This window comes from Scyliorhinus torazame, chromosome 18, assembly GCF_047496885.1.
Source record: "Scyliorhinus torazame isolate Kashiwa2021f chromosome 18, sScyTor2.1, whole genome shotgun sequence".
NCBI lineage: Eukaryota > Metazoa > Chordata > Chondrichthyes > Carcharhiniformes > Scyliorhinidae > Scyliorhinus > Scyliorhinus torazame.
Genome location: NC_092724.1, coordinates 94812206 through 94838881, shown reverse-complemented (window position 1 = coordinate 94838881; position 26676 = coordinate 94812206). Strand labels below are relative to the sequence as shown.

At 45.6% G+C, this 26676-nt stretch overlaps 1 protein-coding gene across 3 annotated transcripts in view; it reads right to left on the bottom strand.

Annotated features, from left to right (window-relative positions):
- Positions 1–22195, bottom strand: part of cacna1g (calcium channel, voltage-dependent, T type, alpha 1G subunit) — a 541990-nt gene extending 519795 nt beyond the window's left edge. For all 3 annotated transcript variants that reach the window (XM_072483051.1, XM_072483052.1, XM_072483053.1), the window contains exons 1-2: positions 22089–22195; positions 5613–5746 (exon numbers count right to left, since the gene is read on the bottom strand). In XM_072483051.1, the coding sequence (XP_072339152.1) occupies positions 5613–5746; positions 22089–22187 (233 nt within the window). In that variant the 5' untranslated portion in view covers positions 22188–22195. The remainder of the gene's footprint in view (positions 1–5612; positions 5747–22088) is intronic.
- Positions 22196–26676: the final 4481 nt, after the last annotated feature.

The window sequence follows — 26676 nt, the reverse complement described above, 5'->3', positions numbered from 1 at the left end:
TGAAGCATTTGACTGAAACAAGAAAAGGTAGAAAGGCAGAAAGAAAGAACTTGCATTTTTATGGTGCCTTTCATGACCGTAGAGTATTCCAAAGTGCTTGACGATCAATAAAATATGTCTGAGAAAAGACAATGGGTGAAAGAAGGGAGAGTAACGTTTCCCATGTTAATCACCGGTTTGAAGAGATTTAGCTCTTCAACATGAAAGAACAAACACACACCAGGAAGTGTGTTTGAAATGTTAAGCAAATAGGGTTTGAAGAATCATTTGAGCTATTTGAGTTTCAAGAGGGAATGACCTTTATGTCAATCAGTACGCTCTTGCACCTAACATGATGTGCATTTACAATCAATAATGTAGCAGTGACAATCTTTGTGCCCTTTACAGTTGTCGAGTTGTACAGCAATTGATTAAACTTTGGGTAATTGGATGAGAGCAGGAGTAAAGATTTTGAGGCTTGGGAGTGGATTCGACTGCCATGTGCTTCTATCAATATCTTGGACAGTCGCATCCTCAGCAATCAAACCTGATGAATTTGTGGTAAAGGTGTGGTTGCATGCAACAATGACCCAATTAAAGTGAGAACGGAAGACTTGACCAACACTATAACACTGACAAAGGAATTTTGATATTGAAAAAGGATTGAATTTCAACAGGGTGGAAAACTCTGCAACCTTGGACTTGACCCCTCCCTGTGAGCTGGATCCTTGACTTCCTCACCAACAGACCGCAATCTGTCAGGAGAGGTAACAACACCTCCTCCACAATAGTTCAACACCGGGGCCCCGCAAGGATGTGTGCTCAGTCCTCTACTGTACTCCCTGTACACACGACTGTGTGGCGAGATTCAACTCCAATTCAATCTATACGTTTGCAGATGATATAGTTGTGGTGGGTCGTATCTCAAACAACGATGAATCAGATGACAGAAGGGAGGTCGATCACTTGGTTGCATGGTGTACTGAAAACAACCTCTCTCTGAATGCTGGAAAGACCAACAAACTGATCATCGACTTCAGGAAGCATAGCACAACAACCCCGTCCCCCGTCTTCATCAATGGCTCCGAAGTAGAGATGGTCGATAGCATTAAGTTCCTGGGGGTCACCTTCACCAACAATCTTCCTGGTCCACTCACATTGATGCAACAGTCAAGAAAGCCCAACAATGTGTGTCATGATATGCAGACACACACATAATGATATACAGACAAGCAGCTAATGGATTCAGAGAACAGGGCATGACCAATAAGCAGGCAGGACGCTCAGGGGTGGGATCTGACTAAAAGACACGAGGCACTCACACTCCGCCTCTTTCCACTGATGAACAACTAGAGAGTCAGTCAAGGGTGTTGTTACAATCTCACACCTCCAGCACGTGGCTAAGAGCTAGTCTTGTTCAGTCAGACAGAGTAACCACACTTAAGTTAGCAGAGAGTCGAACTCACAGAGAACTGTGCTAACTGTGCTACTAGTTCAATAAACCTGATTGAACTAACTTCAAGGTCTGGAGTATCTTTTTGATCTAAGCTGCATTCAGTGCAGCCAGTGTTATACCAGTGTACCTAACACAACATGATACCAGGAGACTAATAATTTAAGGTGGCTTACCTCAGTCCGCTCCGTGATGACCAACAAATGTATCCCAGCACCATGGAGAAGATTCAGCCTCCTCACCAGCTCAGGATCTCCGGCAATCTCAGTGCCAACTGGTGGATATTCAAGCAAAAGTTTCTGCTGTACATCAAAGCTTCAGAAGTCGAGGATGCGTCTGATGCAAGAAAGATCGTGCTTCTCCTCTCGACAGCGGGTGATCAAGCCATCGAACTCTTCAACCCATTTAACTTCACCGAAGGCCAGGACAAGACAAAGTTTCAGACCATCCTGGACAAGTTTGATAGTCACTGTGAAGTAGACACCAATGAAATCTTCGAGCGCCACATATTCAAACAACATCTTCAAGGTAAAGATGAATCTTTCAGTGCCTTCTTAACTAACCTCTGCCTGCTAGCGTTGTCCTGAAACTTTGGTGATATTGCTGACTCCATGATCAGAGACCAAATCGTGTTTGGAGTTCACTCTGATCCTCTGAGAGAGCAACTCTTAAAATCAAGCACATGACCCCGCCAGTCACGATTAAAACATGCACAGTGCATGAGCATGCAAAAAATCGGTATTCCCAATACAAATCGGCTGAAAATGTGAAACTTGCCTCCCACGAAGCAGAGAGTGTGCAGGCCATCTCCCGGATGCAACGCCTCAGCATTGAAGACAGCGGCCATCTTGCGCGCTTTTCCCAGAGCCCCACGCATGCGCGATGTGAACGGGATGACGAAGCAGCCGACACCCACACTGCGCAGGTGCCGACGTCTGCCGACGTCTGCCGACGGCACTGCGCATGTGCGACGACGTACGTCGCGTCACGACAGCGACGTCATGACATGCCCGAACTGATGCAACGCCCACTTAAAGGGACACTGCCCTGCAAGAGGCAGGCGATGTTGAAATTGCGGGAAGCCTGGACACTATGCAGCCTTGTGCAGGTCTGCACCACCAGTCAGAGGCCAGCGCTCCCAATTCCGACGACGGCGCAAACAGAATGTGCAACGACGATTACAGGATTCTGATCCTGGCAGTACAACGGATCCAGAGGATGAGGGCCTGGAGTCCACCTACCAAGTGGGCATCATTACCACACATGAACATGCCACACCTAACTCATCTCGCATTCAGTCCATCCTCGCTGTGGATTCAGAGGATGAATGGCGTGCGGTGATGCAGGTCAACCGCTGCTCCATCCAGTTCAAGCTGGACACAGGTGCTTCTGCCAACCTCCTCTCACAGGCAGACTTCAAACGCATCAAGAAGCCCCCAAGGTCCTTCCAGCAGCCTGCCAGCTCCTGGACTATAACGGTAATGGCATCACGGCATTGGGGTCCTGCCATCTACTCGTCTCGTCTCCAACCAGTGTACCCATGCACGGCTAAGGTTTGAAATTGTCAAGCCGGACAGGGCATCCCTACTGGGCGCGCATGCCTGCAAAAAGCTAAACCTGGTGTAACGGGTTTATTCAATGACATCCTCCAACATGGATCTTCAAGCTGGCCTTGACGACATCCTCGCTCAGTATCCAGATGTGTTTGATGGGATGGGCACTTTGCCATATTGGTACAAGATCCTACTGCGATCTAATGCCAAGCCAGTGGTCCATGCACCACGCCTGGTCCCGGCTCCGCTGAAGGAGCGCCTGAAGGAACAGCTCAAGGAGCTGCAGCAGCAGGGGATCATTTCCAGGGTAACCGAACCGACTGACTGGGTCAGCCCGGTGGTGGTGGTTAAAAAACCCTCTAGAGACCTGCGCATCTGTATTGATCCCAAGGATCTCAACCAGAGTATAATGCGTGAACACTACCTCATCCCGAAGCGGGAGGAACTCACTAGTGAGATGGCACATGCAAGGTTTTTCACTAAGTTAGATGCGTCACATGGATTCTGGCAAATCCAGCCGGATGAGTCCAGCAGAAGGCTCTGCACCTTCAACACACTTTTTGGCAGATACTGCTACAACCGTATGCCGTTAGGCATCGTCTCGGCATCGGAGATATTTCATTGCATCATGGAGCAGATGTTGGAGGGCATCAAAGGGGTTCGTGTGTACGTGGACGACGTCATCATATGGTCCACGATCCCTGAGGAGCATGTTTCCCATCTCCAGCAGGTATTCCGCCGTGTCCACACCAATGGCCTGAAGCTGAACAGGGCCAAATGTTGCTTTGGCATGTCGACACTCAAGTTCGTAGGAGACCAGATCTCTCAGCAGGGCATGCATCCCGACACAGACAAGGTCAAGGCCATCGCAGCCATGAAGGTCCCGGAAGACAAGAAGGCAGTATTGCGCTTAAAGAAATTCGGCATGACTGCATTGACTCTCACAAACTTCGACAGATGTGCCATAGAGAGCATACTATCCGGCTGCATTACAGCCTGGTATGGCAACAGCTCGGCCCAAGATCGCAAGAAACTACTGAGTGTGGTGAACTCAACCGAACGCATCACACAAGCTTGCCATCCCCACATTGTATCTGTATACACCTCCCGCTGCCTCAGAAAGGCAGACAGCATTGTCAGAGACCCCTCACACCCAGGCTTTGCCTTCTTCCAGACTATTCCGTTAGGTAGAAGATACAGAAGTCTGAAGACCCGCACATCCAGACATAGGAACAGCTTCTTCCCCACAGTTACTAGACTCCTCAATGACTCCCCCTTGGACTGATCTGTTCCCAATAAGAACACTGTTCAAGACGCCCTATGCTACTCTTGTTTGGCCTTTTCTGCACTGTAACCAATCACTATTTGTTGATGCACCACTGTCAATGTACTCTGTCAGTTATTCTTTTATCTACTAAGTACTGTTATGGGCCAGGGTTTAGAGAACCCCAAAGTATATTATGCAGTTCACCTGACCCATAACTTTTAATAGATTTCGGTTAGTGGGAGCACCAGGGCCTTCTTCACAGGTGTGATGCAACAGAGCTCTAAAGTGCTTTTAAAACAGAACCATGTTTATTTATGAATCCAGTTCACGCTTTATAAACCTACAGTGAACATCTTAACAACTACCAACACCAATAATCCCTACAGATATAATATTCTATAAGTAACCCTTAATCTTTCCTTGCAACATCCATAAGACAAAATACCCTCTTCAACACAGACATCAGGTTTAAATTCTCTACTGAGAGCAGTTATCACTTTTAAATTTGCAAGTGATTTGAAGACATTCCTTTCAAGCAGAAAGAAATCAGAATTACACCTGGTTTTGCTGGATGCAGCTCCCAATCTGCCAAATGAAACTAAACACACCCTGTAGCAGCCAGCCCAAACAGACAGACAGCCCAGCTCCACCCACACTCTGACATACTGCAGTTATTTGATAAACACCCATTTGTTGAAGGTCCACCCACTACAGCTATTTGATAAACACCCATTTCTTAAAGGTACTCTCACATGACAGTACGTACTGTGTACGTTCCCATAGTCGCAGAAAAATTATTTTCACTGTACTTCTGTACATATGACAATAAATATCAATCAATCAATCATTTACAGGTTCAAGGTGAGGGAGGGAAGTTTAGGGGAGATGTGTGGGGAAGGTTTTCACGCAGAGGGTGGTGGGTGCCTGGAACGCACTGCCAGTGGAGGTGGTGGAGGCAGGCACAATAGCAACGTTTAAGATGTATCTTGATAGACACATGAACGGGCGGGAATGGAGGGATACAGATAGTTTGGGCAATAAGTAGTAGGTCTAAATAAGGAATCTGGATCGGCGCAGACTTTGTGGGCTGAAGGGCCTGTTCTTGTGCTGTAACGTTCTTTGTTCTTTAGTGTGCATTTCTGCGCATCCTCCGGGGTTATTCATAAAGGTCTCACATTCTCAACCTTGCCCCTTGCCTGAGGTGTGGTGATCCTGAGGTTAAATCACCACCAGTCAGTTCTCCCCCTCAAAGGGGAAAGCAGCCTACGGTCATCTGGGACTATGGCGACTTTACCTTACTCAATACTATAATTTATGGACAAAGAGAGCGGACAAGACACAAACAGCTCAGGGAACTTACCCGGCAATAACAATGAAAAAATCAAGACGGTTCCATGTGTCACCGAGGTAACATTTCGGGCCAAAGATGCCCAACGCAATCATCTTGGCAATCATCTCCACGGCGAAGAATGCAAAGATGAAATCATCAAAACCCTGAAAGACAGAATTACCAGTCAGTATGTCACATTTGCGTGGAGCCTGAGCAGAAATGTTCAGCTGTTGCTGCCAGCCTCTATAGAAAAACTGACAATCTTGGGACTGGATCACGAACAACCTGTCAAGAGGGCAACCAAAAAAAAACACAGAGGAAAGCTATTTACAGCGTTAGGTGAAGATGCCACTGTCGGCAAATACATCCAGGAATTCTTTGAGCTCTGGGTTAAACATTAAAGGAGTTGGCACTTTTTGTCTAGTGAGAAACTTGCTTCTAATACGTTGTAGCCACAGTAAAAAGAGATTTCGATCCTTCTATTTCGCAATCTCCTAAATACTGTAAGTCCAATAAAATATTGGCCTGTTAGAATGGAGCACAGTAGGAAGATAGGAGCAGCAGGCGGTCATCCACCCTCGATACGGTCCCACAATTCAATTATGGCTGATCTCTATTCTAACCCCAAGAGATATTTAACCCCGGTAGCAGAAGTCTTGCCTGCTGGCTGTAGAGCTGGCTTAAACCATACGTTGCCACTTTTAGAGATGGCCCGACATATCAAGTGCCACTCAGGCACTTAACTGGACAGTGGCAGGATCAGGAACCCCAGAGAGGAAGTCCTATCTCTGTTAGCTTCTATCTAATCTACAGACCAGCAGGCCGCAGGGAAGAGGGTGGCTACAGTGGTACCATACCTACCTCGGGTTGAACATCATAACTGTAGTCCAAGCTGCAGTTGAGTGGCGTCATGGGGTGGGGTGGGTAGCGAGGGCAGGGGTTGGCTCTCAGCAACGCTGGGTTCTGCAATCAGCCATCACGTGCCTTTGAATGAGGGACCCACCCCCCACCCCCTCCGGGAGCACACTAGCAACCCGCATGTGTTTGCATGTCAGCCTCCCCGCATGGTGAGCCCTCGCCTGCCACTGGGTTAATACCAGTGATCATGGTATGAGGTCCTTAACTGGGTATTCATTACCCACTTGAGGGCCTCAATTGGCGACAGGATGAGAATGCCATCCATGGGTCTTCCTGGCCAGGAATTAATCAGGGTGGAGGCAGGAATGTGATGAGTTCTCACCCACAACCCTCCTGCTTGATTAAATACCACTGAACCCGCCACAGGGGAGGCCAGTAAATTCTGCCCTCTGTCTAACTGCCTTGGTTCCGACACAGTTAATTCCTTTGCTGAACAAAAATCTATTCATCTCAATTTTGAAATGTTTAACTGAACCCCAAGCTCAACACGGTTTTGTGGGAGAGAGTTGCAAGTGCACTTAAAAACGTCAATGTGTAAATCTGCTTGGGTGTAAATCAGGACAAGGTATCAATCATGACAGTGTTCTGAGGGACTACAACCTCATGCTAAATATTTTTATAAAATATATATGGGCATGCTCATTGCTATTCTTAAAAGTTTAAAACCGAACAAAGACCTTTACCTGCCTGTAACCCTCAAACAAAAGAAGCTACTTGGTAGTTTTGGGAAAAACAACACCTCGTTATCTCTGAAGAGCCACTAACAACCACCTGTGGACTGCACAGCCCAAATTTAAGGAGAGCTATACAAAGGCCATCTGCATTTAATAATCCAGACTGGACAGAAGGAGATGGGTCATAAGACCATAAGACATAGGAGCAGAATTAGGCCACTCGGCCCATCGAGTCTGCTCCGCCATTCAATCATGGCTGATATTTTCTCATCCCCATTCTCCTGCCTTCTCCCCATGACCCCTGATCCCCTTATTAATCAAGAACCTATCTAACTCTGTCTTAAAGACACTCAATTATTTGGCCTCCACAGCCTTCTGCGGTAAAGAGTTCCACAGATTCACCACCCTCCGGCTGAAGAAATTCCTCCACATCTCTGTTTTAAAGGATCGTCCCTTTAGTCTGAGATGGTGTAATCTGGTTCTAGTTTTTCCTACAAGTGGAAACATCCTCTCCACGTCCAGTCTATCCAGGCCTCGCAGTATTCTGTAAGTTTGAATAAGATCCCCCCTCATCCTTCTAAACTCCAACGAGTACAAACCCAGAGTCCTCAACCGTTCATCATATGACAAGTTCTTCATTCCAGGGATCATTCTTGTGAACCTCCCCTGGACCCTTTCCAAGGCCAGCACATCCTTCCTTAGATACAGGCCCCAAAACTGCTCACAATACTCCAAATGGTGTCTGACAAGAGCCTTATACAGCCTCAGAAGTACATCCGTAGTCCTGAATTCTAGCCCTTTTGACATGAATGCAAACATTGCATTTGCCTTCTTAACTGTCGACTGAACATTAACCTTAGGAGAATCATGAATAAGGACTCCCAAGTCCCTTTGTGCTTCTGCTTTCCAAAGCATTTCCCCTTTAGAAAATAGTCTATGCCTAAATTCCTTCCTCCAAAGTGCATATCCTCACACTTTTCCACATTGTATTTCATTTACCACTTCATCGCCCACTCTCCTAGCTTGTCCAAATCCTTCTGCAGCCCCCTTGCTTCCTCAATACTACCTGTCCCTCTACAGATCTTTGTATTATCTGCAAACTTAGCAACAGTGTCTTCAGTTCCTTCTTACAGATCAGTTATGTATATTGTGAAAAGTTGTGGTCCCAGCACAGACGCCTGAGGCACACCACTAGTCACCGGCTGCCATCCTGAAAAAGATCCCTTTAATCCCCACTCTCTGCCTTCTGCCAGTCAGCCAATCCTCTATCCATGCCAGGATCTTACCCTTGACACCATGGGCTTTTAACTTATTTAACAGTCTCCTATGTGGCACCTTGTCAAAGTCCTTCTGGAAATCTAAATAAATCACATCCACTGGTTCTCCTTTGTCTAACTTCCTTGTTACCTCCTCAAAGAACTCTAACAGATTTGTCAGACACGACCTCCCTTTGACAAAGCCGTGCTGACTCAGTCCTATTTTATCATGCACTTCCAAGTATTTGCGATCTCATCTTTAATAACAGACTCTAAAATCTTACCAATGACCGAAGTCAGGCTCACGGGCCTATAATTTCCCATCTTCTGCCTCCCTCCCTTCTTAAACAGGGATTTTACATTAGTCACTTTCCAGTCTTCTGGGACCCTTCCTGCCTCCAGTGATTCCTGAAAGATCATCACCAATGCCTGCACAATTTCCTCAGCTATCGCTTTTAGGACCCTGGGGTGTAGTCCATCCGGTCCAGGTGAGCTATCCACCTTCAGACCTTTCAGTTTCCCCAGAACCTTCTCCTTAGTCATGATCACTGCACTCACCTCTGCCCCGTGATTCTCCTGGAGCTCTGGCATCCCACTGGTGTCTTCCACTGTGAAGACTGATGCAAAGTAACTATTCAGTTTGTCTGCCATTTTTTTGTTTCCTATTATTACTTCTCCAGCCACATTTTCCAGTGGTCCAATGTCTATTTTTGCCTCTCTCTTACCTTTTATATATTGAAAAAAACTCTTCCTAACTTCCTTTATATTACTAGCTAGCTTGCACTCATACTTCATCTTCTCCCCCCTTATTGCTTTTTTAGTTGTCCTCTGCTCATTTTAAAAGGCTTCCCAATCCTCTGGTTCCCACTAATCCTCGCCCCTTTGTATACTTTTTCTTTAGTTTTTATGCTGTCCTTGACATCCCTCGTCAGCCATGGATGCCTTGTCCTCCCCTTAGCATGTTTCCTCCTCCTTGGGATGAATTTCTGTTGTGCCTCCCTAATAACCCCCAAAACTCCTGCCATTGCTGTTCCACTGTCCTCCCTGCTAGGCTCCTTTTCCAATCAACTCTGGCCAGCTCCTCCCTCAAGTCTTTGTAGTTACCCTTATTTAATTGTAATACCGTTACATCTGGTTGCAGCTTCTCCCTCTCAAACTGCAGTGTAAATTCTATCATATTGTGGTCACTGCTCCCTAAGGGTTCCTTCACCTTAAGTTCCCTAATCAAGTCTGCCTCATTACACATCAAATCCAGAATTGCCTGTTCCCTAGTAGGTTCTGTCACAAGCTGCTCCAAAAAAACATCGCTTAGACATTCCACAAATTCCTTTTCTTGGGATCCACTACCAACCTGATTTTCCCAGTCCACCTGCATTTGAAGTCCCCCATGATTATTGTAATGTTGCCTTTTTTACATGCCTTTTCTATCTCCTGATTTATTTTCTGCCCCATATCCTGACTACTGCTAGGGGTCCTGTACATCAGGGTATTTTTACCTTTGCGATTCCTCAACTCTACCCACAGAGATTCTATGCCTTCTGATCCTATATCGCTCCTTGCTATCAATTTAACTTCATTCCTTACTAACAATGCAACCCCGCCCCCTTTGCCCATCTGCATGTCCTTTCGATAGGACATATATCCTTGGATATTTAGATCCCAGCCCTGATCCCCTTGCAACCAAGTCTCTGTGATGCCCACAACATCGTACCGGCCAATTTCAATGTGCGAAACAAGCTCATTTACCTTTTTCTGTGTACTGCGCGCATTTAGGTACAACACCCTCAGTCCTGCATTGGCCACCTCCCTTTTCACACTCTCCTCAATCACTGTACCTTGTACTGTGGCCCTTTTTAATTTTTGACTATGGCTTCTCTGCCTTACACTTTCCTCCTTCCTGCTTTTTGTTTCTGGCTCCAATTTACTTCCCTCCGACTTCCTGCATCGGTTCCCATCCCCCTGCCACATTAGTTTAAACCCTCCCCAACAGCACTAGCAAACATCTCCCCATGGACATTGGTTCCAGTCCTGCCCAGGTGCAGACGGTCCGGTTTGTACTGGTCCCACCTCCCCCAGAATCGGTTCCAATGCCCCAGGAATTTGAATCCCTCCCTCTTGCACCATCTCTCGAGCCATGCATTCATCCTATCTATCCTGATATTCCTACTCTGACTAGCTTGTGGCACTGGTCGCAATCCTGAGATTACTACCTTTGAGGTCATCTGCTAAGATGAAAGCCCTGTCAATTCCTAATGGCTGAAATTTTTAACACTCTTTCGAATCCAGGCGATGGACACACATACTTTATCAAGGGCCTGGTGGAAAGGTGGAAGCCATGTGACTTGGGCCCCTGGCTTGCAGAACAAATAATATTGCCTTACTGAACTGAATTGCTCAGTCTGCTGTTTACCAGCTAACAACAGCCTCACAGACAAGGAGGTGGAGTACCTGGCCATATCTATACTACTTCTGCTGAAATTCTGCACCATCACCTATAACACTGATTCATTTCTGCGTGCTTATCTCATTGTGCGAAGTCCAATGAAAAAGTGAATTATACAGCCTTAGGTTTCTGCCCACTGACCTCCATGAAGGAAGACCTCGTTGGACTTTGATTCTGGACTCTGGAACCCACATGAAACAATCTCTCAACTGTATAACCTTATTTTCTCGAAGCCACTCTTCAGTCTCAATGTGGAGGCAATGTTGTGACTTTCCTTGTGCATTTTGATTGTGGGCAAATAAACGGACCCTTTGAGTTCATCCCATCTTCGTGTTTGTTGATTCAATATGTATTGAAAATTGGATCACATCAAAACGAAGGGTTGGGAAACACACTTAAAAAGAGGGAAATAAATCAAAACACCTTTCTGTTAATGGACAGATGGAGAGAGGGGAATTGGTTCTCTTTAAATTAAACACTGCTCCTTGCCGTAACAAGGTTAAATCGGGACCAGGTGTAAATCGACAAAATGTGTTGTTTAGACGGGCAGCATGGTCGGCACAGGCTTGGAGGACCGAAGGGCCTGTTCCTGTGCTGTATTTTTCTTTGTTCGTTGTTCTTTGTAGGTGTAAATCATGTGGTTTGCCAAATTCGGTAGGTGTTAATGAGATAAGGTCTAAATCGAGACTGAGTGTAAATCAGGAGCGGGTGTAAACCGAGAGTAAGGGTGTATATCGGGGCTAGGTGTACTTCAGGACTGTGTCTAACTCAAGACAGGGTGTTAATCAGCACTGGCTGTCTATCAGGACAGGATGTAAATCGGGACTGGGTGTATCTAAGGCCTGGGCGTATATCAGGACTGGATGTATATCAGTATTGGGTGTATATTGGGACTTAATGTATATCAGGACTGGGTGTATACTGGGACTGGATGTATATAAAGACTGGGTGTATATTGGGACTGAGTGTAAATCAGGTCCATGTGTTAATCGAGACATGGTGTATATTGGGACTAGCTGTATATTCTGGACTAGGTGTATATCGAGACAGGGTGTACATCGGGACTAGGGATTAGGTGTGAATCGAGACCGGGTGTAACTCGTGACCAGGCGTATATCGAGACAGGGTGTATATTGGGACTAGGTGTATATTGAGGCAGGGTGTATATCGAGACAGGGTGTATATCGACACAGAGTGTATATCGAGACAGGATGGATATTGGAACTAGGTGTACATCGGGACTGGGTGTATATCAAGACAGGGTGTATATCGGGACTAGGCGTATATTGAGGCAGAGTGTATATTGAGACAGGGTGTATATTGGAACTAGGTGTACATCGGGACTGGGTGTATATCAAGACAGGGTGTATATTGGGACTAGGCGTATATTGAGGCAGGGCGTCTATCGAGACAGGGTGTATATCGACACAGGGTGTATATTGGGACTAGATGTATATCAAGACAGGGTGTATATTGGGACTAAGTGTATATTGGGACTAGGTGTATATCGAGACGGGGTGTATATCGGGACGAGGGACCGGGTATAAATCGGGACTGGGTGTCAGTCGGACCCGGTGTAAATCGGGACCAGGTGTAAATTGGGACTGGGTGAAAATCGGGACAGGGTGTATTTCAGGACTGGGTGTATATTGGGACTGGGTGTATATCAGGACTAGGTGTATATCGGGACTAAGTATATATCGAGGCAGGGTGCATATCGGGACAAGGGGCTGGGTGTAAATCGGGGCCGGGTGTAAATCGGGACAGGGTGTATATCAGGACTGGGTGTATATCGGGACTAGGTGTATATCGAGACAGAGTGCATATCAGGACTGGGTGTATATCGGGACTAGGTGTATATCGCGACTAGGTGTATATCGAGACAGGGTGCATATCGTGACGAGGGGCTGGGTGTAAATTGGGACCGGGGGTAAATTGGGCCCAGCCGTAAACTGGAACTGGGTGTGAATCAGGCATGGGTGTAAATCAGGAACATATTTAAATTGAGTCAGGATGTCTATCGGGACTAGGTGTACATCGAGACAGGGTGTATATTGGGACTAGGTGTATATCAAGACAGGGTGTATATTGGGATTAGGTGTATATCGAGACAGGTTGTATATTGTGACTATGTGTATATCAAGATAGGGTGTACATCAGGACTAGGTGTATATCAGGACTAGGTGTATATTGGGAATAGGTGTATATCAAGACAGGGTGTGTATTGGGACAAGTGACTGTGTGTAAATCGGGATTGGGTGTAAATGGGGACCGGAGTAAATTGGGACTGGGTGTAAATTGGGACTGAGTGCATATCGGGACCGGGTGTAAATCAGGACTGAGTGTAAATTGGGACTGGGTGCAAATCATGACTGGGTGTAAATAGTGACCGGGTGTAAATCGGGACTGGGTGTAAATTGTAGAGAGATGTAAATTGGGTGTGTATACATCCGATCAGCCATTTGATACTGTCCCTTTCCCAGGGGATTGTATGGGACAAATGTATACTTTAGGACCATTGTGCTCCACCAATTCCTACATAGTTAATATAATCTCAGGCCATCCAGTTTGGACAGCTAGAATTTGTCCATCCTATCTGATTTGAATGCAAATTGTTTGTTTTGATGGTTTGATTTGCAGGTCAAACAAACACAGGGTTCACTGTGGCTAACGCAAATGAAAGTTCTCCCAAACCTAATCAAAAAATCTTTATTTTAATATGAGCGCTGGTTCTCGTCTCCTGACACCCTCTTCAAAGCGATGACTGACAGGGTGAATGAAGCGTGAACAGAATGTGGATTTAAAAAAACTATCACGCTCACTTCAATTAGGCAAACATTAATGTTACATAAGATAAACTCATTTTTTCTTAAATGTGTAATTATTTGCTGGAGCTTAATGGCTAGGAAACTGTCGCTGATTTCAACCTACCATTAAAAACTAGTCTCCCATTGAGGAGGCTGAGGGGTTATAAATCACTTGCATTAATGAACCTATGTGAAGGTTGGGATAAATGTACCACATTCAGCATTGCCGATCCTCAAGAATTGCCTTTGGAGTTTCCAAGAATTCCAGTTTGGTCCCGAGACACGGCCAGGAGCAAATACATGGGAGGACAATCCAAAGGGCACGGAAATTAATTACCTCAATTTGTGTCCACTGCCAAATACACTGGGCAGTGGAAAGTGGGCGAGTATGGGAAGGTCGTTTATTCACCAGAGACAGTGAAAGGGAAGGAAAGAAGGCGGGGAGAGGTAACTCCTTCAGGGTGTGCCCTAGGTACTCCCCTGCTAAGATTGTATCACCCCGTGCGTTGTACCTCACTACCAGGTCTCCCGAACCCTGTCCCACCCTCACCCCCCCGATCTCGCGAGGATGGCTGATGCCTCTCCACCCAAGAAGCCCTGGACTGCTACCTTGTCCAGTGTCCATGACACTTCATCACAGGGTTTCCTTGCAATCGCAGAAGTACCAACTACTCCTCTGGTGCTGCTGGGGGCTGCGAGAGCTGGCACCCAATCAGGTTGGCTGGCAGCTGTGGAGGGCGGGGCTTCCTCTGAGGGACGGAAGTTCCAATCTCAGTTTTTTTAGTGAAACCCACAACGTTGTACCGGTGAGGGGGCAGCCTCATTTAAAGTTAATTTCTGGGTTGAGGTGGGGCAGTGGTGAGCAATGCACCCACCTCTGCCTCCTGTAAAATTCTTTTTCAGTCACTAAACACTTTTGTTGGTACTTTTGCATTCTGAAATCACAGCTCCCAATGGCAGTGCACTAATGAATTGGAGGAGCGCAGATATCTCTGAGGTTGCAGGTTTGGAGGAAATTCCTGAGATGGGGAGGGCTGACACCATGTAAGGTTTTGAAAACAAGGATGAGAATTATAAAATCAAGACGTTGTTTGACCTGCAGCTAAAGTAGGTCAGTGAGCACAGGGCTGATAGATCAACGGGACTTGTTGCGAGTTAAGAAACGGGCAGCTGTGTTTTGGGTGACCTCACGTTTACAGAGGGCAGGATGTGGGAGACCAGTCAGGATTGTGTTGAAAGAGTTGAGTCTGGAGCTAACCAAAACATGACGGTTTCAGCCGCAGATCAGCTGAGATGGGAACAAAGTCAATTGATTTCATCCTCACCTAATGTGCTCCCTTTACAGGAATCAGGAGTTCACATTTTCCCTCCTGGGCACTCAGACATTGAGAGACCTCTTGTGGCACCTCTAGGGATCAGTGAACCCAGACCAACCAAGTCACTAAATTTGGGATCTTCCAGCTCCATTTCTTTCATCAGAGTGCACTTCTCAGCTTAGAGACCCATTGAACCAAGATATTTGGCATTTCTTCATCCAGGTTTCCTACTCCTAGTGACTTTTGGAGAATGTCTCTATATCAGAGGTTCAACAAAGATATCCCGTAGAGGTTTAATAGCCTAACAATGCTTGTTGCCTTTACTCATATGTAAGAAATGGACACTTGGGTGCGCTACCTTTGTAAATCTGTTATATCTTGTGTTGAAGACTGAACTCGGAGGAACATAAGAAATAAGATTAGGATAGACCACATGCTGCCCAAGCCTGCTCCATTTCATATGATCAGCATTGATCTTTTGTCTCAACTCCATTTTTTACATCAGCTCTCCATATCTTTAGATTCTGAGGGTTCAAAAGTCTGTCTATCTCAGCCTTGAATATATTTAATGCTGCAGCATCTCTCTGGGGTAGAGAATTCTAAAGATTCACAATGCTTTGAGTTTACATCATATCTCAGCCCTAAGTGTTCCTGAGAGCATGTCCCCGTGTTCTCAACTCCCCAGCCAGAGGGAACAACTGCTCAGTGCCTAACCTGTAAACGTCAGTGTCTTTGTATGCTTCAATCAGATCACCTCTCAAAGAATATGCCCAATTTACTCAGCCTCTCATTATAGGCCAACCCTCTCATCCCAGGGACAATTCCATAGAATCCCTACAGTGCAGAAGGAGGCCATTCAGCCCATTGAGTCTGCACCGACCCTCTGAAAGAGCACCCTATCTAAGCCAACTCCTCGCCCTATCCTCACACCCCTGTAACCCCATTGAACCTTTGGACACTAAGGGGCAAATTTAGCTTGGCCAATCCACCTAACTTGCACATCTTTGGACTGTGGGAGGAAACCGGAGCACCCAGAGGAAACCCATGCAGACATGGGTAGAATGTGCAAACTCCACACAGTCACCCAAGGCCGGAATTGAACCTGGGTCCCTGGCAATATGGGGCAGCAGTGCTAACCACTGTGCCACTGTTCTTTCCAATCCAGTGAAGCTTCGCTGTGCTACCTCTAATGCAAATATATCTTTCCTTAATATGGGGGCCAAAACTGCACACAGGTACACCAGATGTGGTCTCGCCAAAGGCCTTGCACAACTGTAGCAAGACTTCTTTATTCCTGTACTCCAATCTCCTGGCAATAAAGGCCAACATGCTCTTTGCCTTTCTAATTCATTGCTATCTGTATACTAATTTTCTGTGTTCCTTGTACAAGTACGCCTATATCCACCTGAACATCAATACTTACAGATATCATGCCTTTCAAAAAATATTCTGTTTCTGTATACTTACTGCCGGAGTGAAGAATCTCAAATTTTGTCTCATTATGCTCTATCCGTCACCTTGCTGCCCACTCACTTAACTTCACTCACTAACTCATTTGCTTGTGGCCTCTCTGTGTCTTTCTCGGGGCCTATATTTCCACCTCGCTTTGTATTGTCTGCAAATCAGATACATTACTTTTTGTCTCTATGTTTAAGTCATTAATATATGTTGTAAATAGCTGAGGATCCAGCATTGCTCCTTGTGACACTCCCCTCATCACAGCCTGCCAACTTGCAAGTGGCCTGTTTACTCTGACTTTTTGTTCCTATCTATTAATCAATCCTCTATCAATGCTAAGATATTACCTCCAACTCCATGAGCCCTTGTTTATTAACCTTTTGTGCGGCACCTTTTGAAAAATGAAATTAAAATCGCTTATTGTCACAAGTAGGCTTCAAATGAAGTTACTGTGAAAAGCCGCTAGTCGCCACATTCCGGTGCCTGTTCGGTGAGGATGGTACGGGAATTGAACCATGCAGCTGGCCTGCCTTGGTCTGCTTTAAAAGCCAGCTCTTTAGCCCTGTGCTAAACCAGCCCCTATTGGATCAACTTTTCCTAAATCCAAGTGTACTATATCTACTTGTTCCCCTTTATCTATCTTTCTATTTACATGCTCAAAATGTTCCAATAATTTTCTCCAGCATAATTTCCCTTCTGTAAAAGCATGTTAACTTTGTCTGGCCATACTATGATTGTCTAATAATATCCTTAATAATAGATTTCTCGATGAATGATGTCAGGCGAATTGGCCTGCAGTTTCTTGTTTTCTCTCTTCCTCCTTTCCTGAATTGTGACGTCATATATGCTAACTTCCAATATTATGGGAGCATTCTACAATCTTGGGAATTTTGGAATTACCATCACCAGCCCATCTACTATCTCTACAGTTATCTCTTTTAGAACCCTAGGATGTAGGTCACCAAATCCTAAGGATTTGTCACTTTTTAGTCCATTAAATCTCTCCAATACTTCCCAGCTGATATAAATTACCTTAAGTTTCTCCGGTATGTAACCTAACTTCTACTTTGAAGACAGACACAATTGTTTAGTGTCTCTGTCATCTCCTGATTCCCTGCAATAATTTCTCCTGTGTCTGTCTCTAAGGGAAGGTTTCGAACTAGTGGATACACTCTCAGAATAAGGGGCAGGCCATTTAGGGCCAAGATGAGGAAAAAGTTCTCCACTCAGAGGGCGGTGAGTCTTTGGAATTCTCTATCCCAGAGGGCTGTGGTGGCTTAGACATTGAGTATGTACAGGACAGAGATTGATAGATTTCTACATATTAAAGACATCAAGGGCTATGGGGTAAATAATGTTGAGGTAGAAGATCAGCTGTAATTTAGTTGAATGCCAGAACAGGCTTGATGGGCCAAATGGCCTAATCCTGCTACTATGCTCCAATGTTCTTTCCCGTGGATTCGTAAAATCGCTTGTGCTAACCGGGAATGCTATATGAATTGTGAATACTATTGTATTTTTCTTTAAAGGCCTTTGTTACTGTTGGGTAATGCATTAATTTTAATATGTATGAAAAGACATATCTGACGTATGCTGATCTGATCTTGTACAACTTATGTGCAGACACTAACAAACTATCTGTATGCTAATATGTACAAAATCAAAACATAATGGCTTTCAGATACTTCATGGCTGCTTAACCTTTGAAGGGATGTACAAGGCTTTCAAAAGAGCTCTTCCAATTTATGTCAAAACTGTCTCTGATGAAAAGATTCCATTGACTGTTAATCTCATGGTTTGCATTTCAAATGTACCTCTCGTTAAAATTCTGAAACATCAATGTCTGTGTGTCTTCAGCTTCCAACCTCCACTGCTTCTCCTCCCCAATATATTAATGGCTGTGCATCAAGATGGCAGATGGTGGCCATTTTGCTTTTTGATCCAGAATCAGATGTAATGAATTCATCATAACTTTTGTCATTTAATAACTTCACCCTATTACAGCCCTTCCCTATTGTTCAGTTCCTTTTTTTCTTTCCCTGCCTCCATACTTCCTTAAACATTCTTCACATCGAGCATTTTCCAATTTTGATGAAAGGTCTTTGACCTGAGGTAGTAAGTCTTTCACACTACATAGATGCTGCCTGACTTGCATAGAACATAAAACATAGAACATAGAACATTACAGCGCAGTACAAGCCCTTCGGCCCTCGATGTTGCGCCGACCTGTGAAACCACTCCAAAGCTCATCTGCACTATTCCCTTATCGTCCATATGTCTATCCAATGACCACTTTAATGCCCTTAGTGTTGGCGAGTCCACTACTGTTGCAGGCAGGGCATTCACGCCCTTACTACTCTGAGTAAAGAACCTACCTCTGACATCTGTCTTATATCTATCTCCCCTCAATTTAAAGCTATGTCCCCTCGTGCTAGACATCACCATCCGAGGAAGAAGGCTCTCACTGTCCACCCTATCCAATCCTCTGATCATCTTGTATGCCTCAATTAAGTCACCTCTTAACCTTCTTCTCTCTAACGAAAACAGCCTCAAGTCCCTCAGCCTTTCCTCATAAGATCTTCCCTCCATACCAGGCAACATTCTGGTAAATCTCCTCTGCACCGTCTCCAATGCTTCACATCCTTCCTATAATGCGGCGACCAGAATTGCACGCAATACTACAAATGTGGCCGCACCAGAGTTTTGTACAGCTGCAGCATGACTTCACGGCTCCGAAACTCAATCCCTCCACCAATAAAAGCTAACTCACCGTACGCCTTCTTAACAACCCTCTCAACCTGCGTGGCAACTTTCAGGGATCTATGTACATGGACACCGAGATCTCTCTGCTCATCCACACTGCCAAGAATCTTACCATTAGCCCAGTACTCTGTTTTCCTGTTATTCCTTCCAAAATGAATCACCTCACACTTTTTTTGCATTAAATTCAATTTGCCACCTCTCAGCCCAGCGCTGCAGCTTATCTATGTTCCTCTGTAACTTGTAACCTCCGTCCGCACTGTCCACAACTCCACCGACTTTAGTGCCATCTGCAAATTTATTCACCCATCCTTCTACGCCCTCCTCCAGGTCATTTATAAAAATGACAAACAGCAGTGGCCCCAAAACAGATCCTTGTGGTACATCACTAGTAACTGGACTCCAGTCTGAACATTTCCCATCAACCACCACCCTTTGTCTTCCTCTAGCTAGCCAATTTCTGATCCAAATTGCTAAATCACCCTGAATCCCATGCCTCCGTATTTTCTGCAGTAGCCTACCGTGGGGAACCTTATCAAACGCTTTACTGAAATCCATATACACCACATCAACTGCTTTACCCTCATCCACCTGTTTGGTCACCTTCTCAAAGAACTCAATAAGGTTTGTGAGGCACAACCTACCCTTCACAAAACCGTGTTAACTATCTCTAATCAAATTATTCCTTTCCAGATGATTATACATCCTATCTCTAATAAACCTTAAGAGAAACCTTGTAGAGCTTCTGTGATTTTCTGTTTTTATTTCAGATTTCCAGTATCTGCAGTATTTTGGCAGATATTTCCCAATTTGGGCATATTGGGCCTCATTGTCAGAAAGGACATGGGTATCAGTAGTCAAGGAAGTTATTGACCCTTCAAGCCAGTGTCCCGTTATTTTCATTCCATGGAGTCAGCAGTAGGTTGGAGTTGGGCCTGCCACTCCAGAGTTGTCCTGAGGCAGCAACGAAGGCAGAAGGATGGCAAGGCTCTCAGGCTGGATCACCTGTCTCTTTTTATTGGTACGTCAGCCCAGTTGTGATGGATATTAGGCCCTCAAACCACCGCTCACCTCCCCTTTACCCCCCCCCCCCCCACATGACCCCCATGCCATTTCCATGCCCCCATGTATCCTTCATACTCATTCTTCCAGAATTCATTATGCACAGAACCGATAGGCCATTAGCAATCTGGCAGTTTGAAATAATCCTAAAACTGACACAATAAGTAAAGGTTTTGAAAAGAACCTTCTGGAATAAAAAGGCCCTGCTTACAATAAATCAGTGGAAAAGAATCTCTTCAAAGAAACTGTTATTATAAAGTGATAATAAATATCATCAGCCAAAGCTTTCCCTCTCCCTGTTGCTTCATAAACATTGCTTCCTGAGATCTAAGTGCACTAGCCATTCTTGGAGACCAGTTAGGCATAATGAGGCCATCTGGCAATTGTATTAACAACAGCAGACTGAACAGATTAGTTTGAAAGTGTTATTATAACAAAATGCATTGTTACTGCCATTTTGGTTTCCTGTGCTCTTGTAGCCTAGATCGTCGCCATGGTGGAGAGTCTCACTGTCGTGCAAAAATCTCGAAAATGGCTCCCAAACACAGTATGCTCGATATTCACAGGGGCGGGTGAGCAGTCAGGCTGCGTTTCGTTCATACGTGCCGTTTATGGAGGCAATCGGCTATTGAAATCAACAGTTGCCTCCACTGAAGTGGGAATTTGGTAGCCAAGTGTGTGAAATCCAGAGTGTGAAGATTGGACCCGGCATGAGACACTTGATAGATTTGTTTAAAAAGCCAGGGCACCCCTTTGGGAGTGGAAAGGTACCTCTTTGGATATGGTCACAGGACACCTTTGGGAAAGGTAAGGACCTATTGGAATTGTTAAAAGTAAAATAATTTGAGTGTAAAAAGTGCATAAGCTCATTGGAACTGTCTCAAGCTTCAAGGAGCTGTTCAGCGGCCAAGAAACTGTCAAAGCTGTCAAGGAACAATGGAAGAACTGTCAAGCTGTCAAGGAATAGTTAGAGGTGTCAAACAACTGTCAAAGCTGTCAATGAAGTGTCAAAGGATACTAGGTGAATTGGCAAGCAGGGGGTAAGTGCATAGATCGTTATAGAGGCCATGGGGGTGGGAGTGACTTACACAGGAGTAATGGTTACACTCATGGTGGGGGCATGAGTGTAACATAAGTCAGCATGGATGGGGCATGGGGAATGTATTGTAGAGGTCAGTGGGGGTGAGGGCTGGAGGGCTCTTTTTTGTTTTCATGTTTTTACAAGATAATGTGAACAAAGTGCTGGAGAACAGAGGCAGGCCCTCTGCCTAGCCCGCTTCCATACCTGGCTGCCACTGCACTCGTTCCGGTGGTGGCGGGCCTGACTTCTAATCCCCCTTGGAATGGCCCCTTGGAGCAAAGATCAGAACTGCGGGTGGCCATTTTTCAAGGTCGGGATTGCATAGCCAGGAATTCTCCCATCTCTGCGCACCAGACCCAGGAATGAAAACCTGTGCCTGTGTTTCACATGTAGCCAACACATGGGGATGTTATTAAAGGAAGACCGCTGTCTCATTGAACTTTTATGGTAAATACAGTCCTGGAATAGTCAGATCTGGAAATATGTCACACTGCCCACTTCATGCCAGAGACTCCTGAGGTTTGAACTTTGAGCACTTTCTCTAATTTACATTTTTGCGAGGGAGGAGGAGGTAGAGAAGAGTTGTGACTTTTTAAGATCCATCTCACAGAGAGCCTTATGTCCCATAAACCTGCGCTTGATTTGATCTCTGAACTCCAGATGTTTTACCAACCTATCACCTGCATTGATATTCACCATTTGTACCTGAAAGAGAAACAGCAAGAGCTCACCTGTAGAATTTTGCAGCGTTCTGAGTCACAGGTGTTGTCCTCACAGGGCTGGAACATTCCAAGGGTGATGCAATTCAGCAAGATGACCAACATGCTCATCCGTTCAAACCACGTAAGAAAGGAAGGAGTCAAGGAAAAATCATGAAATGGACACAGTAGCAAATTATCTCAAATCTCAGCTGTAAGGAATCTAAGCACACAAAACAAAAAGGCCTGGGTTCTTGCTCCTGAGCTGGGTGTGCAGAATCAGACAGTTTTCTGGCTTGTCGCACCTGTCCTTGGAACAGTGCTTCGAATGGCGGGACCTTTGTTCTGGGAGGTGGTGGGTGTGGGATGGAGTCAGGCTCACCACCCCCAGGCGCAAATCAGAGGATTCTACAGGGACTGCCAATTGCCGGTGCAGGCTGTTTAAAAGGCCTGCCTCAGTGCTCTGGAACAATTTCCCTGTTTTATTAAATATTAGGCTCTATGGCTCTTAACTCTCAATGTCCACCTCATGCCCCAACCATGCCAACATATGACCCCCATTGCCCTTATACCCTCCATTCCAGCTTATCCAGTATCCACAATGGGCTGACAGTATCTATTTAGACTTCTTAAATGCAAAACACTCTCACTTGATACATTTAAATCCACTCAAGTAATTAACCCTGTAGTTACAAAATTGTAGTCATAGCCCCAAACCTAAAACAGCTACTCCTTTAAGAACTTCTTGAATTTGTCAGCCAAATTGTGAACTTACAGCCCCCCATTGTGATGATGACAGTTTGTGAAAGCAATCAAGCAGTCATAGTGCCATAATGAGGAACTTAGGGTTATGTCAACAAACATCAATTGATGCTGCATGCACAGACGATTTCAAACTCACAGACACAAGCAGGCTATTATTTTAAAATGTAATGGGAAGTGGGTTTAAATAACTTGGCAGCTTGAGAGTTCTTCAGAACTTATCCACTCTTTCCAAGCATTTACATCTACTATAAAAAATGTATAACTCACACAATACAGGATAAGGCCCTCACTCCAGTGAAAATGGGATCTGGTCAAACTAAGCACTGAGTTCACAGGCCCGCTGAGTTTGGGTATCCTCCTGTGTGTGGTGAACGTATTATGGCAACCATTCACCACTGTATTGCACTGTACTATGTTGTTGCCCTTGTGGGCTCCACCTATGGACCATTGTATTGTATTACACCGCTTGTATCATGTTGGTTTCTTTGTGGGCTCCGCCAAGGCTCTGCCCCCTTGAGGGGAGGTATATAGAGCAGCTGCCCTGTAGGCGGCTCTCAGTGCAGAGCAGTCGCAGGCAGGCACTGTTCTAGTTGATTAAAGCCACTGTTCACTTCAACTCTCTGTCTCGTGTGAATTGATGGTCGCATCACTGTGTAAGTCACACCCGCTCCCTTTCCCCAACTTGTATCTTTTGGAAATAGAAGCAGAACGTCCGGATGTAAATTCCCAAAGTGATTTTGGATAAGTTATAGGGTTTCCACAATTCTGAAAATTTTAGGCTGAAGCATTCAGGGAAATGTTTTGCTGATGTGGTAGGTAACATGGAGGATTGAATCAGCTTCCTATTTAACATAACCATCCTGATTGCAGCCAATTGGACTGGGTATGAAACTGATCTGACCCCGTCAGTTTCTTTCCAGGCAAGCCAATTCAAAATGACACCACAGACCTGGGTTCCAGTCAAGCATTCTTCATGTGTTCAGAGAGAATATATCACATTCAAGGATTTGGATATTTAATTTCTGTGAATTAATGCTTCAAAGAGTAATTACGCTTCTATTCAAACACTTTAACATGTAACACTTTAACACTGGGAGTGGAGAGTTTCTCTTTGAACAGAATTTGTTTATTTCCATGACTCCTTCAGCTCGATCACAAATGTATTTCTTTGTTCCACTCTGGGGAGCAGTGAAGTAGTTAAAGTGTATAACTACTGCTGCCTCACAGCGCCAGGGACCCGGGTTCAATTCCAACCTCGGGTGACTGTGTGGAGTTTGTACATTCTCCCTGTGGCTGCGTGGGTTTCGTCTGATTTCCTTCCACAGTCCAAAGATGTGCAGGTTAGGTGGATTGGCCATGCTAAATTGCCACTTAGTGTCCAAAGGTTAGGTGGGGTTACTGGGTTATCGGGATAGGGTGGGGGAGTGGACCGAGGTAGAGTGCTCTTTTGTAGGGTCCGCACAGACTTGATGGGTCAAATATCCTCCTTCTGCACTGTAGTGATTCATTTTTTTTAATAAACATTTTATTGAGGGAGTTTTTGGTATTACAACAACAAAATAAACAATGTACATGAATCTATAAACATAGTGCAAAAGCCGTCTGTCTCCCTCCCTTACAGGTCCCACCTTTATTAACCCCCTACTGTAAGCTAAACTAACCCCTCCTCCTTCTGCTGACGATTAATTTTCCGCAAAGAAGTCGACGAACGGTTGCCACTTCTGGGTGAACCCTAACTTTGACCCTCTCAAGGCGAAGTTGATTTTCTCCAAACAGAGAAAGCTAGCCATGTCCGATAGCCAGGTCTCCGACTTCGGGGGCTTTGAGTTCCTCCGAGCTAATAGTATCCGTCTCTGGGCTACCAGGGAAGCAAAGGCCAGAACGTCTGCCTCTTTCTCTTTCTGGATTCCCGGATCTTCCGACACCCCGAAAATCGCCACCTCTGGACTCGGTGCCACCCTTGTTTTTAACACCGTGGACATGACATCTGCAAACCCCTGCCAAAATCCCCTAAGCTTTGGACATGTCCAGAACATGTGGACATGGTTCGCTGGTCTTCCCGCACACTTTGCACACCTGTCTTCCACCCCAAAGAATCTGCTCATCCGGGCCACTGTCATGTGAGCCCGGTGAACAACCTTAAATTGTGTCAGGCTGAGCCTGGCACATGTTGTGGACGCATTGACTCTACTCAACGCGTCCGCCCATAGACCATCCTCTATCACTCCTCTCAGCTCCTCCTCCCACTTGCGCTTCAGCTCCTCTGTCTGCATCTCCTCTGACCCCATAAGTTTCTTGAAAATGTCAGAGACGCTCCCTTCTCCCACCCACCCTCTGGAAACTACCCTGTCCTGAATCCCCCTTAGTGGTAGGAGCGGGAAGGTTGACACCTGTTACGTAGGAAGTCCCGCACCTGCAGGTACCCGGATTTGTTTCCCCTCGTCAACCCAAACTTCTCCTCTAGTGCCCTCATATTCGGAAAGCTCCCCTCTATAAACATATCCCCCATCCTCTCAATCCCTGCTCTCCGCCATATCCGGAACCCCCCATCCATACTTCCCGGGGCAAACCGGTGATTATTACAGATTGGGGACCAGACCGATGCTCCATCTGCTTCCACATGTCTCCTCCATTATCCCCAGACTCTCAGGGCCACCACCACCACAGGGCTGGTGGTGTACCGTGCCGGCGGGAATGGCAGAGGCGCAGTTACCAACGCCCCCAGACTGGTGCCCTTGCATGAAGCCGCCTCCATACGCTCCCATGCCGATCCTCCCCCCACCACCCACTTCCTTATCATGGCTATATTCGTCACCCAGTAATAGTTACTAAAATTTGGCAGCGCCGGCCCGCCCTCTCACCGACTCCGCTCAAACATTACCTTCCTTACTCGCGGGGTAATGCCCGCCCAAACAAAGCCAGTGATTACTTTGTTGACCTGTTTAAAAAAGGACCGCGGAATAAAAATGGGAGACACTGAAATACAAACAGGTATCTCGGGAGGACCGTCATATTCATCGACTATACCCTCCCAGCTATTGACAACGGAAGCGCGCGTCTGTTATGAGCCAGGGCTTAGAGAACCCCAAAGTGTATCACGGAGTTCACCTGACCCACAACTTTTTCTAGATTGTGGTATGGGGAGCACACGGCCCACTCTCACAGGTGTGGTAGAGCAGAAATGGAAAAGTATTTTTTAAAGCAAAACAATGTTTATTCTATGAACTCAAGTTAACCTTTTACCAGAACATACCGTGAACATCTTAGCAACCATCAATTCAAATATAACCGCCAAAGAATACAACGCTAAGTAATCCTTTAAGCTTTCCTTTTAACATCCATGCGACTTAAAAACAAAACCTTTAAAAGAAGCACATCAGGTTAAAGTCACTACTGAAAACATTTATAATTCTGAATTCACCAAATGATCAAGAAATAGCCTTTTGATGGCAGAGAGAACAGCAGTCCACCTGCTTGGTCTGGCTTCAGCTCCAACCTTGAAAACGAAACTAAAACACACCCTGCAGCAAACAGCCTGAAACAAAAATAAAATGCTGACAGACAGCCCAGCTCCACACACTCTCTGACATCACTGCAGTAGTAAACACCCATTTCTTAAAGGTACTTTCATATGACAGCGTCCCATCTCCGAAAATCGTCCTTCATTTGGTCTACTAGTCGGGCCAGATTTAGTTTATGCAGCCGGTCCCATTCCTGCGCCACTTGGATGCCTAGATACCTAAAGCTTCCCCCAACTAATCTAAACGTCAGCTTCCCCAATCGCCCTTCCTGTCCCCTCGCCTGGAACGCAAATATCTCACTTTTCCCTATTTTTAGCTTATACCCCGAAAACCGG